General features: G+C 42.2%; 1 protein-coding gene and 1 pseudogene across 10 annotated transcripts in view; both read left to right on the top strand.

The window, feature by feature from the left end:
- Nucleotides 1–13,806, top strand: part of ATP11C (ATPase phospholipid transporting 11C) — a 226,964-nt gene that overhangs the window by 164,564 nt on the left and 48,594 nt on the right. For all 10 annotated transcript variants that reach the window (XM_036304609.1, XM_036304607.1, XM_036304606.1 and 7 more), the window contains exons 16-20: nucleotides 188–261; nucleotides 1,993–2,096; nucleotides 2,527–2,708; nucleotides 6,377–6,640; nucleotides 10,670–10,844. In XM_036304609.1, coding sequence (XP_036160502.1) covers nucleotides 188–261; nucleotides 1,993–2,096; nucleotides 2,527–2,708; nucleotides 6,377–6,640; nucleotides 10,670–10,844 — 799 coding nt within the window. The remainder of the gene's footprint in view (nucleotides 1–187; nucleotides 262–1,992; nucleotides 2,097–2,526; nucleotides 2,709–6,376; nucleotides 6,641–10,669; nucleotides 10,845–13,806) is intronic.
- On the top strand, nucleotides 6,823–7,208 carry LOC118653811 (annotated as a pseudogene).

Below are 13,806 nucleotides of genomic sequence, written 5' to 3' on the forward strand. Positions count from 1 at the left end.
CTAAATGCAGAGACATTTCAAAAACACAGTAAAAATCCCCAGTTGTACACATAACTAGCACCCCTTACCCAAAGAGAAGAGCTTGGTTCATTAAAGATGTTTAAATATCTTAAGATATTTCTCTTGTGATTTATTTTTCCTGGTATGGTCTAGGTATTTTACTTTTCTCATTTTTCTTCTCATAAAGGTATGAACTTCTTCACACCTTAAACTTTGATTCTGTCCGCCGTCGTATGAGTGTTATTGTGCAGACTAAAGAAGGTACGCATTTTTGAAAAAATAACTTTTTCTCTTTTTCCATTTTAGATTTATATTTAATCAACAATTTCAAGAAAGAAAACATTAAATGTAGTAGTATATGATTATCTAACATATAAAGCAGTAGCTTCATATAGGCCTTCATGTATTTATATAAGTAAGCACATGTATTCACTTGTCAAATTGTCATTGGTAGAACCCCTGGTATGACAGTGTATGCCTTTTCTTGGAAACTGAGCTCTACTCAGTCATGGTTGTCCAAATAGGAACTGAAAGGGTGACTTTTTTGTTCTGGGTACTGACCAATCACCAATAATGTCTACATGCAATAGCTCAGTACGATTGTGGGGTTTGCAATTACTAGCCGTAAAGTCCTTGAGTGTAGAGTTGCTGGTTATCCCTCCCTGACCTTCCTCATTCCCCATTGGGTTTACACTCCCTGGAGGCTGGTGAGCTAGAGATAGCTAATGGCCAGCCTAATATGAAAGAGCATTGTAATTTTACTTCAGCACTCTGGCCTCTTTGACAGTCAAAAAGCTTGCCCTTTGCTTGCAAGGGAACCAGTGCCATCATCCCAGGGTTCCCCCGTATCTTTGGGAGGAGCCATGGTGGTCAAGATATCTTCTGCTCGAATTCATCAAGACTCATGAGAATGCTTCACTTGGGGGCTCTCAGAAACCTCTATATCTATTTGTGTATGTGCATGTGTCTGTCTCTGGGTGGTTTTTTCAAAATATCCTTGATTAATTGTCTCTGGGTAATTTTTTCAAAATATCCTTGATTAATTTTCTAGTAATTTACTTTTTAGTATTAAATCTGTTGCAAATTCCTGAATGTGAGAATAGGAAGATACAGACAGACTCTTGAGGGAATGTATCCCACTTTATTCATACTTTTAGGTGTGACTGCAAATGAAAATGATTTAATTATGTTAATGTACAATTTGCTTTGTGACTTTTACACAAATTGGATGTGTGAGAGAAAATGAAAAAACAAACATTTTAAATACTTGCTGTTTTTACCTATGCCCATGCACATATGCATTCTACTGCAAATGGTGAGATATCTGGGGAAGTGGTATGCCAAGGGCCTTAACCTCAGAGCAATACTGTTATTTTTTAACTTGTTGGACTTAGCATTTTGCCTTATAAGGATGAAGTGTCTATCATTATGCTCAACTATTACTACTTTCCTGAGTGCATGGACTGATATAAAGCTGTACTTGTGCTACTAAGTACAATGTATTCTCAACTGTCTTTTACAAAGCTAGTCTCAAGTTTCTGGTAAAAACCATCAAGCCACTGTTTTAAAAGCTAACTTATATAGTTTATTTAAAATGAGTTTACCTTGTTTGAGATTAAGTTTGGTCCTTGACATCAGTAGATGCCACAGGTGCTCTTTAGACCATGGCTGACAACATTTTCAAAGATAATTCAGATGCACTTGACACAAGCATAGACTTTCATGATTCACTAGAAGGAAGTATATTTTAACAGAGGTGCGTGTTGTAAACTCTGAGTTATTACTTGTGTCCATATCGGTCTTAAGAGATGGTGAATGTTGTCCTGACAATGCAAAGGTCAAGCTGTCTCATTCCATTTGGGTGAGCATTTCAAGGCAGGCTCAGGATACATAACAGCTGAGTGGGAATATCCACCCTAATCATTCAATGTTATTAAAGTCCCAGTACAAGGCTTAAAATTCTAAGTCGACTACTTTGGTTTTTTATTTTAGGAGGCATACTTCTCTTTTGTAAAGGTGCCGACTCAGCAATTTTCCCCAGGGTGCATAATCATAACATTGAGTCAACCAAAGCCCATGTGGAACGAACTTCAATGGTGAGCCTTCACTCTAGCCCCCCAAGAAATAGAGAAATGCTGGAAATGACTTATTTAAATATCTGTTTAAGTGAATTTTAGCTTCTCTTTATGGTTTATTTCCAGAATTGGGGCTTTAGTAATAGTGTTTACCATATTTTAATATAAAACATTTTTCTAGAGCAAGTTTCTCTTCAGAATTTGGAGCCTTAAAGACTTTTCAAGAATGTATTATGTTCTTTGGGTTTTTTGTTTTTTTTTTTTGCCCCCAGAGATATTTTGTTATTTTGAACTTAATTGAATGTTACCTTTTTAGTTGTAATTTGTTCTTTTTTTAAAACTAAAAATATATCAGAATTTCTCTTTGTTTGATAAAGTAAGAGTACTTAAAGAAAATGTGTTTTTCCCCCCTGTTATTTGGATAACTAGAGATCTCCTACTTTGCTTCTAGGATGGGTATCGGACACTTTGTGTAGCCTTCAAAGAAATTCCTCCAGATGATTATAAAAGAATTGACAGACAGCTCGTAGAGGCAAAAATGGCCTTACAACAGAGAGAAGAAAAATTGGAAACAATTTTTGATGATATTGAGACAAACATGAATTTAATTGGAGCCACTGCAGTGGAAGACAAGTAACTAGAATATAATATTCTTGTTATTTTAATGACCAGCCATTTAGGGTGGTATCTGTTCAGATTAGTAATTTAATCTCAAATTTTGAAATCTTTGATTTTGCTTTGTGTACACACCAGATTGTGAACTATTCATGGGAATGATTATTAAGTTAATTATTTGTGAGTTAGAAGATGACTCTGTCATCTTTAAGGTCTTTTGAATACTTACTAAGCCATTCATTTATTTATGCAGATATTTATGAAATAGTCTTACTAGGCATAGGGCGCTTTGTGCTGAAGACATCGTTTAAGCTGAATTAGTGCCTGGTAGAATGGGTAAAATTTTTTAAAATATATTTTTATTAATTTCAGAGAGGAATGGAGAGGAAGAGAGAGATAGAAACATCAATGATAAGAAAGAAACATTGATTGTCTGCCACCTGCATGCCCCTTACTGGGGATCAAGCCCGCAACCTGGGCATGTGCCCTGACCAGGAATTGAACTGTGACCTCCTGGTTCATAGGTTGATGCTCAACCACTTAGCCATACCAGCCGGACAAGAATAAGTAAACTTTTGACAGAGATAAGCTGAAAGGAAATTTCAAGGTAGAGCAAATAATATGAGAGCTCATTCTAACCCGGTTTAACAGACTAGAGCTTGTTTTTGCATACTTTAAAATGATTTACTTTAATTATGTAGGCTGAGCTCTGACAGACATAATTATAGGGCTCCAACAAGTTTTAGACTTAATATTGGAAGAGATTTTTAGAAATTATAAATGCCAATTGTTGAGACTTAACCAAACATATATTTAGCCATATTGGAAGGTACTGCAATTCTAATGAAATCCATTTAGTTTAATTTCATTTTTATTCTTTTGACAAAAGGAATCAAAGAAAATATTCTCCTTTTATTCCTGCCTTTCAGAATTATGCTTAAACTAGAGGCCTGGTGCACAAAAATTTGTGCACTTGGGGAGGGGGGGGTCCCTCAGCCCAGCCTGTGCCCTCTTGCAGTCTGGGACCCCTTGAGGGATATCCACCTGCTGGCTTAGCCCACTTGCTAGGGGATCGGGCCTAAGCTGGCAGTCAAACATCCCTCTGGCAGCCCGGGAGCCCTCAGGGGATGTCCACTTGCCAGCGGGGAGGAGGCCTAAGCTGCGGTCGGACAACCTTAAGGCTGCTGAGGAGGCGGGAGAGGCTCCTGCCATCACTGCTGTGCTGGCAGCCATCAGCCTGGCTTGTGGCTGAGCAGAGCTCTCCCTGTGGGAGCACACTGACCACCAGGGGACAGCTCCTGCATTGAGCATCTGCCCCCTAGTGGTCAGTGTGTGTCATAGTGACCAGTCATTCCCAGTCCTGCTGTTAGGGTCAATTTGCATATTGCCCTTTTATTAAATACTAGGGGCCCGGTGCATGAAATTCGTGCACTGGGTGGGGGGGGGGAGTGTCCCTCAGCCCAGCCTGCCCCCTCTCACATACTGGGAGCCCTCAGGCATTGACCCCCATCACCCTCCAATCGCAGGATCGGCCCCTTGCCCAGGCCTGACGCCTCTGACAGAGGCATCAGGCCTGGGCAGGGGACCCTCATTTCCCCCCGATCACTGGTTCTGCCCCCAGCCCAGGCCTGATGCCTCTGGCCCAGGCGTCAGGCCTGGGCAGGGGACCCCCAGACCCCTCCGATTGCTGGCTCTGCCCCTTGCCCAGGCCTGATGCCTCGGCCAGAGGCGTAGACCCCCATCACCCTCCAATCGCCTGATCAGCCCCTTGCCCAGGCCTGACGCCTCCGCCAGAGGTGTCAGGCTTGGACAGGGGACCCTCATCTCCCCCCGATCACTGGCTCTGACCCCCGCCCAGGCCTGAGGCCTCTGGCCCAGGAATCATGCCTGGGCAGGGGACCCCCATCTCCCTCTGATCGCTTGCTCCACCCCCCGCCCAAGCCTGACACCTCTGACCCAGGCTTCAGGCCTGGGCAAGGGGACCATCATATCCCCCCAATCCCCGGCTCCACCCCCCGCCCAGGCCTGATGCCTCGGCCAGAGGAGTTGACCCTCATCACCCTCCGATCACCAATCACCGGATCGGCCCCTTGACCAGGCCTGAGGCCTCCGGCAGAGGTGTCAAGCCTGGGCAGGGGACCCCCAGCTCCCCGCGGTTGCAGGCTCCGCCCCTGCCCAGGCCTAACGCCTCTGGCCTAGGCGTCCGGCCCAGGCAGCGGGGACCCGCAGTGGCAGCCGGGGGCACCGCGATCGCGTGGGCTCCGCCCCTGCCCCTGCAGGACGCCTCTGGCTGAGGCATCTGGCTTGGGCAGCGGGGACCCGCAGCTGCAGTGGCCCCGCGATCGTGGGCTCCGCTTTAGGCCCAGGCAAGGGACCCCTAGCTCCCGGGACTGCCAGCTTCGACGGTGCCCAGCTCCCATCGCTGGCTCCACCCCTACTTCCTGCTATCACTGGCCAGGGCGGCAAAGGCGCCTGATTCTCCGATCATGGCTGGGGGGCAGGGCAAAGGCGGCCCTGGGGCCGCCTTTGCCCTGCCCCCCAGCTCTTAGCTCCCCCCTGGGTTTCCAATCACTGTCAGTGGCAGAGGGCTTCTTCCTGCTTTCCCTTTCGCCTCTCTGCATTGTGCCTACATATGCAAATTAACCGCCATCTTGTTGGCAGTTAACTGCCAATCTTAGTTGGCAGTTAATTTGCATATAGCCCTGATTAGCCAATGAAAAGGGTAGCGTCGTACGCCAATTACCATTTTTCTCTTTTATTAGTGTAGATGATAGAGGCCTGGTGCATGGGTGGGGGCCGGCTGGTTTGCCCTGAAGGGTGTCCCAGATCAAGGTGGGGGTCCCACTGGCGTGCCTGGCCAGCCTGGGTGAGGAGCTGAGGGCTGTTTATAGGCTGGCCATGCCGCCCGGCGACCCAAGCTCCCAGCCTCTCCTTTTTTTCTTTCTTCCTTTTTTTCTGGGATTTATTTATCTTCTATAATTGAAACTTTGTAGCCTTGAACAGAGCCCAGGCCAGCCAGGGCAGGCAGGAAGCTTGGATTCCTCCATCGCTGTGGGCAACCCAAGCCTCCTGCTCGCTCCAGCTCCATGGCCACTGCCATCTTAGTTGGGTTAATTTGCATACTCGCTCCTGATTGGCTTGTGGGCGTGGCTTGAGCGTAGCAGAGGGATGGCTAATTTGCATGTTTCTCTTTTACTATATAGGATTCTCTTTCAGGATGGTTGGCTTTTCTGTTCTTAAAGCTCCTCAGGGATGATATTCACTAACTTCCCTCAATATCTTATTAGAATGTCTTTGGCCCTTTCTGTTTTAAACCATGTTAAGTATCTGTGTGGTGAGACATAATATAAAATTTAATATGCTAAAGTGACAATGAATAAGAATGCTTGGTGAGTTTCTGAATATTTTAGCTAAGAATGCTGATTCTCAATTCTGCCAGGATATCAGTTATATCAAGAGATGTCATGAATTTGTCCAAATCTCAGTCTTTGAAATTCACTTTAATAAGTAAAACTGTGCCAGAGAGAACACTCTCAGAGTAGAGGATACGTAAGAAAACCAACTGTGATAACATGTCAGGACTCCAGAAATGCTGTGTATTGTAAAAATATTCTCTTTAACAAGCCTTCTTGCAGAATCCCTGTTGGGAATTTTTGAGGATAACGAGTTTTCCTTTGTGTTCTCAGGCTACAAGATCAAGCAGCTGAGACCATTGAAGCTCTGCATGCAGCAGGTCTGAAAGTCTGGGTGCTTACTGGGGATAAAATGGAGACAGCCAAATCCACCTGCTATGCCTGCCGCCTTTTCCAAACCAGCACTGAGCTTTTAGAATTGACCACAAAAACCATTGAAGAAAGTGAAAGGAAAGAAGATCGATTACATGAATTGTTGATAGAATACCGTAAGAAGTTGCTGCATGAATTTCCTAAAAGTACTAGAAGCCTTAAAAAGTAAGAAAGTGCATCAGTTTCTTATATTTAGGCATTGGTACAGATATAAATCACAGCTTTTTATGCAGAAGGCTTTGTTTTTTTATTTATCATTCTTTGTTTGCAGGTATTTTATCCTTATAAATTAGAAACATTCCCTGAGGGCTCTTCTGGGGATGGTGACTTTAGTTTAGGTATTCACCATGGTCCAGCGTTTGACATACAGTCGGAGGCTGTCCTACAATACAGCCTCTAACAAAACAAGACTGTCCTGAACCCCTGGTAATAGAATTGTTTACCTTTATACCAAGAAGTTTGGGAAAGCACCAAAATCTGCATGTGGTATGTGCCCAGGCCGACTTCTCAGAGTTTGTACTGTGAGGCCTAAAGTTCTAATGAGGTTGTCTAAATCAAAAAAAAAAACACATCAGCAGGGCCTGTAGTGGATCCATGTGTACTAAATGTGTCCGTGACAGGATCAAGCGTGCTTTCCTTATTGAGGAGCAGAAAATCGTTGTGAAAGTGTTGAAGGCACAAGCACAGAGTCAGAGAGCTAAATAAATTTAAAAATGAAGCTTTTTTGAGTAATTAAAACACACACACAACATTCCCTGGGGATGTGGCTAATGGCCCAGTTGAAATTATTTGGTACTTCCTACCTCTAGTTTAAAAGAAAACCATGCACTTCTCAAGATTTATGAAACTAGTTCAGTTTCTCGATATTTAGGGCCTGGGTATTTAGCATTGCTATTCTGGCCTGGTCCATGTTAATAAAAAAATACATCTTTTCACAGTCTATTAAACTGAATGTAATAAAACTGATCTTTGTAATAGTTTCCATATATTTTGAGACCCTGGAGCCATTTTCTGTGTTGATTTTCATGCCACAGAATTCCAAAGGTAACCAAATTCTTGTTGACATGGACACTTGGATTCCCAGATGCTTATGAAGAACTGTGGAACCCTCGGATCTCAAGGAAAGCCACTGATCCACAATAATTCAATGATATATTTTTCTAGCCTTGTCTGAACCAATTATTGGAATTTAGGATGTGATTACACTAAATTCAAAGACCCCTAGATAATACTGTTTTTCATTTCTTGAGCACCCCCTTTGTTCCAGGAACAGTGTTAAGCACTTTATATAATTATTCTCAGTTAATCTTCACTACAAACTAGTAAGGCAATCTTATTTTCTTCAACTTACAGATAGGGAAACTAAGGTTTTGAGGTGGAATAAGTCTATCCAATTCCAGAGTCCATGCTATATCTTTAACAGCTATACTATATTGTCATCTTCATCTCCATTGTTTAAACAAACTTTAGAAATGAATACCACACATTCATGAGGCTATGGTCAATTCTAAAACAGCAGTTTTTCTTCTGGTATTTGGGCATCAATGAGAATAAATAGGTTTTTATGATTAAAGTTTTCTTCCTTTAACCAAATGATACTTATTAAAGGCAGTCCAAATTACAAGCATTTTACTTTTCCATTTGTCTTAGTCTGTTTGGGCTACCATATCAAAATACCATAGACTGGGTAGCTTATCCAGTGGAAACTAATTTCTCATAGCTGGTATGGTCCCTCTTTCTAGCTTGCAGAAAGCTGCCTTTACACTGTGTCCTTACATTGCAGAGAGGGGGGAAGCTCTGGTGTCTCTCCTTATAAGGGCCCCACCCTTATGAATTTATTTGAACCTAAGTATCTCCCAAAGATTCCATCTCCAAATACCACCACATTGGGGGTTAGGGTTTCAAAATAGGACATGGTAGGGGACACAATTCAGTTCATAGCACCATTCAGCAGCTCTGGAGCACTTTTATAAAAGCCAGGGCTTATGGAACCCTTCACTTCTCAGCTCAGAACATTTCCTCTTCCTGGCTCATCTGTTTGGAGTTGTGTGGGTGCAGTCTTTCCCCAGGTTACATAGATGGCAGACCTAGAATCACTTCTGCCAGCTTCTGCTTCTTTGTCCCTTCCACTTTAGATCAGCCACCAAGCCTTATTCATGTTCTCATTTTCACCACTGGTGCTCCACAGCAAATTTTGTAGCAACCCATGCCTCAAGTCCCTTAAGCCCCTCTGCCAGACAAGTGGTCCTTAAATGTGAAATACTGCCTATATCTTGTCCCTGCTCAGAAACCTTAAGTGGTTCTCCATTACCCACAGAATCAGTTTGCACCAAAGGCCTCAAGTGACATTTTCATTTTGCTTTCCTAGTGCAGGATACATTCTCTCCACACACCACTTTCTGCCCTGTCTTTAAAGTTCCATTTCAGATATCACACCTCACAAAGAACCCACTATTCTTCCTGTGTATTTATTTTCCCAATCACTGGATAGTGACTATTTAATATCTTGTTTGGTTGGTTATAGTCTATCATGTATGCTTTTGTCATCCCAATGAGATTTTCTGTTCTACAAGGAAAGAGTAATTAATAATTCTTTTCATTGTATATAATTGATGTTTACAAATATTGCTTGATTGATTATTGATTCACTGTTTTCTGTATATTAAGTCTGCTCTGTGGGTAGGGGAACAAAGAAGGTGAACACATGAATGATATCTCTTTAGTTAGTGAAAAAATGGTCATTAAATTATGAAGCAAAATATGGATATGTACAAAATATTATGGTGTTAGCAATATACAACAAAGAAATATGGCATAAAGGATAGATGAGGCATATTAGACTCTCACTACTCAAAGTTTGGTCCATAGAACAGCATCTCTGTTACCACCAGAAGCTTGTTAGAAATATAAAATCCCATGTCCCACCCCAAACCTATTCAATCAGAATCTACAAGATTCCCAGAAATTTTGACAAGATTCTTTTAACATTAAACTTTGAGAAGCATCAAGTTAGACAAGTGAATTTATAATGATGAGATCCAGCTGTGTCTAATTCACTGCAGTGGTTCTCAAATAGCACCCAAAATTTCCTGAGCTAACATTGACTAATCATTGTTTTTTCTTCATTGTAAAAAAAACAAAGACATGTTAATTGGTAGAATTTTCTCAGTTGTAAGTTTTACCCTCATATATTTTTCTTAAATAGTTGGCACTGGTTACATTTTTCTTTCCTGGCTATGCATGAGAATCACCTGAAGAGCTTTTTAAAGCATTAATACAGTATATGTAACTGAGCCGTGCCCAAGATACTCTGATTTAATTTATCTGGGGATAGTCCTCACGTATGGGCAATTTTTTATTTTATTTTTACTAAATATATTTGTATTGATTTCAGAGATAAAGGGAGAGGGAGAGAGATAGAAACATCAGTGATGAGAGAGAATCATTCATCAGCTGCCTCCTGCATGCCCCCTACTGAGGATCAAGCCTGATACCCCGGCATATTCCCTTAACTGGAAAAGAACCTGGGACCCTTCAATCTGCAGGCCAGCGCTCTGTCCACTGAGCCAAACCAGCTAGGGCACATGGGCAATTTTTTAAAACTGCTCAGATGATTATAATGGGAAGGCTATGGCTGAGAACATTAATCAAGTATAAAATGATATTTATTTAATGAACATATATTGTTGTATGGTATTCTTTAATGAACACCATATATTTTAGGTACTCCATCATATTTGAGAAGCCTGGTCTACTGATAGTTTATGTCATTCAGGCAAAAATATTAGGAAAAGGTCTTCTGTGACTGTATACCCCAAAGCCATTTTGTCTTTTACTTATATTGTTAAGAAGTTTTTAGATTGAATAATGATTTGTCTTTATATCAGAGTTTGATCTGTAATTTCCCAAATTCGCCTTCAGTTTCTTATAGAGACTGACCACTAAATGTCCATTATTTTTATCCCATTTAGAGCTTAATGTTATTTATATAGGTAGCTTGAGTCTCAAACATGTGATGAAAAGTCTCTGATGTGCCTTTATTAGAGGCAGTTTTTTTCTTTAGAATGTATAGGTTTAAGAATCAGATTGATGATGACTTATGGGAGATCCTCCTTCTTATAGTTTAAAAGAAATAAGGTTCCTAAATAGAATTGTATAATAGATTCAAATACAGCATTATTTTTTTATTTTCAGAGCATGGACAGAACAACAGGAATATGGATTAATCATTGATGGCTCCACATTATCACTCATATTAAATTCTAATCATGACTCCAATTCTAACAATTACAAAAGCATTTTCGTACAGATTTGTATGAAGTGCACTGCAGTGCTCTGCTGCCGGATGGCACCATTGCAGAAAGCACAGGTAACTGGATATTAGTTAATGTTCTGTTCTGGGGACTTCTACTTACACGTGCATATATGTTCACTTTACTTTTAATTTGTTTCTTCTTTTACGGGCCATTATTACCTTATTACATCTTCCTTGGCATCATCCTCTTTGTGGTCAAAGTCAGGAGTCTTCCCACCAATTTGAATTATACCAGCCTTGTTGGTCCCTCAAGCTGGCTATCCAGTCCCTCACCTTCCGAACTTCTCTAATGAATGTTTGGTGCCTGCTGCCTACCCTGGTCCCATGTGTTCTTTCTTCTCATCTTGCTCTGTTGGATCGCCTGGAAGAGAGCAATGACCTCCTGGCCAAATCCATCATGCTATCTTTCATTCTCCTCCTCAGTTCTTTGCTGCAGTTGATACTATCAATTATATCTCCTTAAAATTCCTCCCTTGGTTTCTATGATGGTTCACAGTCCTGACTTTCCCCCCCTACTTGGCAATCTAGTGTCTTTTTATTTTGTTTCATCTTCTGTCTTTTCCCTAATTATCAGTTTTCTCTGGTCTTGATTTTTCCTTTTCATTAAGTCTCATATTTCTGGCTGCCTGCTCGACAGCTCCATATGGATTCCCCACGTTAAATGTTAGTGTTCAAAACAGATCTTACAATTTTCTCCTTCAGGCCAGTTTATTTTATATCTTTATTATTCCTATTACCAACGCCATTTTTTTCTTTTGCTTTCTAAGTCTCCAAAGTACCTCTGACCCTGCTCTTCTCCCTCATTCCATATATAGGCACTATGTCCTGTTGATTCTACCTTTTGTCATAGCTCTCATTTTGGTGCCATCTTTTTAAACCTTTCACCTCCAGCCCAGTCTAAGCCCTAACGACTTTACACAGAAACTATTTGATTTGGTCTCCTTGCTTTCACAATTCCCCCTTTAATCTCTTTCCCCACACTCCCAAATTAATCTTGTTAAAACACTACTTCTCTCATCATATATTCTTGCTCCAACACTTTCAGTAGTTTCCTAGTCTCTTAGGAGGAAGGACAGATGACTCAATGTGGGCTTACCCTGTTGACCCTTGGGTCCACCATAATTCCCATATCCAGTGTGAATTATTCCCCTTTTGTGTGCTTCCAACATGCTGTGCGCTTACCAACTTCCAAGCTCTTCTCATATCATTTCCTCATCTGGGATTCTCTCAGAATTGCTCTTTGTCTAACAGAAAGTATACTCAATAAAACCCATTTCAAGCCCACTCCCATATGCTATCCTTTTCAGCTCCTCCATCCCACATTGATCTGCTTCACCTTACTTTCTTGTACTCACTGGGTGCCGGGGTCCAACCCCAGCAGGTCCAGGGGTCCCCAAAGGTGTGGATGGAGTCGGCGAAGAAGGAAGGACACGGAGACAGTGTTCAGTTGATCAGCAGCCTAGCCAGGATCTCCAGCCAGGATCTCCAGCCAAGTTCTGGTCTGGATCTCCAGCAAAGTTCTGCTGTTTATTGTCTTGTTACATCCGTATTTATCCCAGTTGATTTTAATCCTGTCAATTTCTATTACAAAGGTTAGGGCGTTTCTTATCTCCATTCCAGGGAGTAAAGATTATGTAGCTTAAGCATGATTGTTTGTAGTGATTAACTACCCGCCTGGCACTTAGTTAAGGAGTTTCATCCCCTCCCTGACTTCAGGGAAAAATTCCTACCTGGGGAAACAACCTTTCTAGGAGAGGCATCCCCTCCCTGACTTCAGGGAAAAATTCCTACCTGGGGAAACAACCTTTCTTGGAGAGGTGACCTTGGTTAAAACACACAGCGCTAAGGGGAGCAAACATATTAAGAACAGTATGCTATATACGCCAGGTCCCTTGAAACATATGCTGTGCAGATGTTTCTATCCTGCAGCGACTGTGTCAAGCAGCAAGGATGGACCGGCTTCCGGCAACTGGGTCCAAGGAACTTTAGAGTGTCAGTGACATACTTTTTCACTGCTATACACACGGCATTCTTTCATAGGTGTTAGGCTTGCTTCTTCAGATTCTTCAGCTACTTACTCTAAATGCAGGGGAGGACTGTGTCTTTGGCTTCTCCTTTACATATAACCTGCCCTCTGCCTCACACATGCATGCACACGCATGCCCATCTTTTTTTTAATATTTTATTGATTTTTTACAGAGAGGAAGGGAGAGGGATAGAGAGTTAGAAACATCGAATGAGAGAGAAACATTGATCAGCTGCCTCCTGCACACCCCGTACTGGGGATGTGCCCGCAACCAAGGTACATGCCCTTGACCGGAATCGAACCTGGGACCCTTAAGTCTGCAGGCCGATGCTCTATCCACTGAGCCAAACCGGTTACGGCACATGTCCATCTTAATTGAAGACATTGTCTCTCTCTACTTTCTTCTCACTCTCAATTCCCACCACAGTCAGGTGCTTGTCTTTTTTGCTCAACTCTCAGAGCCCTGGTTAGCCCCATCTGGGGAAGCACATCCTGCCAGAAAAGGATCCAAAAAAATCTGTCCATTTAGTAAGAAGCAATATCCCGCCCCCCCCCCCCGCGCCCCCCCGACAATCATTGTTGCTCAAGTTGCTTACCTGAGTTTTGACTCCATTGCCCAGGCTGGTGTCTGTATTCCTGACCACATGCTAATTCTCCCACCCAGAATATGGAGCTCCCTGTGGTGCAGTCCTCACTCTGTTTTATTTCTCTTTCTATAGTCACTTCTGGGCTATCACCTACTTATCTGTCATGGCCATGTGGGTGATTTTCAAGTCACTTCTCCAATCTTTGGGTTTAACTTTATTTCTGTAGCTTCTTATTGAACACATCTTGGGTTTGTCATTATCACCTCAACTTAGACTTCACTAGAGCCCAACTGTCATTTTCCTTGTCTTTTTCTATATCTCCTAGAGGCCCAGTGCATGAATTCATGCATAGGTGGGGTCCAGTCGGCAGATTGGGGCTGGGCCTGTCGGGAGGAGGAGATGG

This window comes from Myotis myotis, unplaced genomic scaffold (genome assembly GCF_014108235.1).
Source record: "Myotis myotis isolate mMyoMyo1 unplaced genomic scaffold, mMyoMyo1.p scaffold_m19_p_4, whole genome shotgun sequence".
Taxonomy (NCBI): Eukaryota; Metazoa; Chordata; class Mammalia; order Chiroptera; family Vespertilionidae; genus Myotis; species Myotis myotis.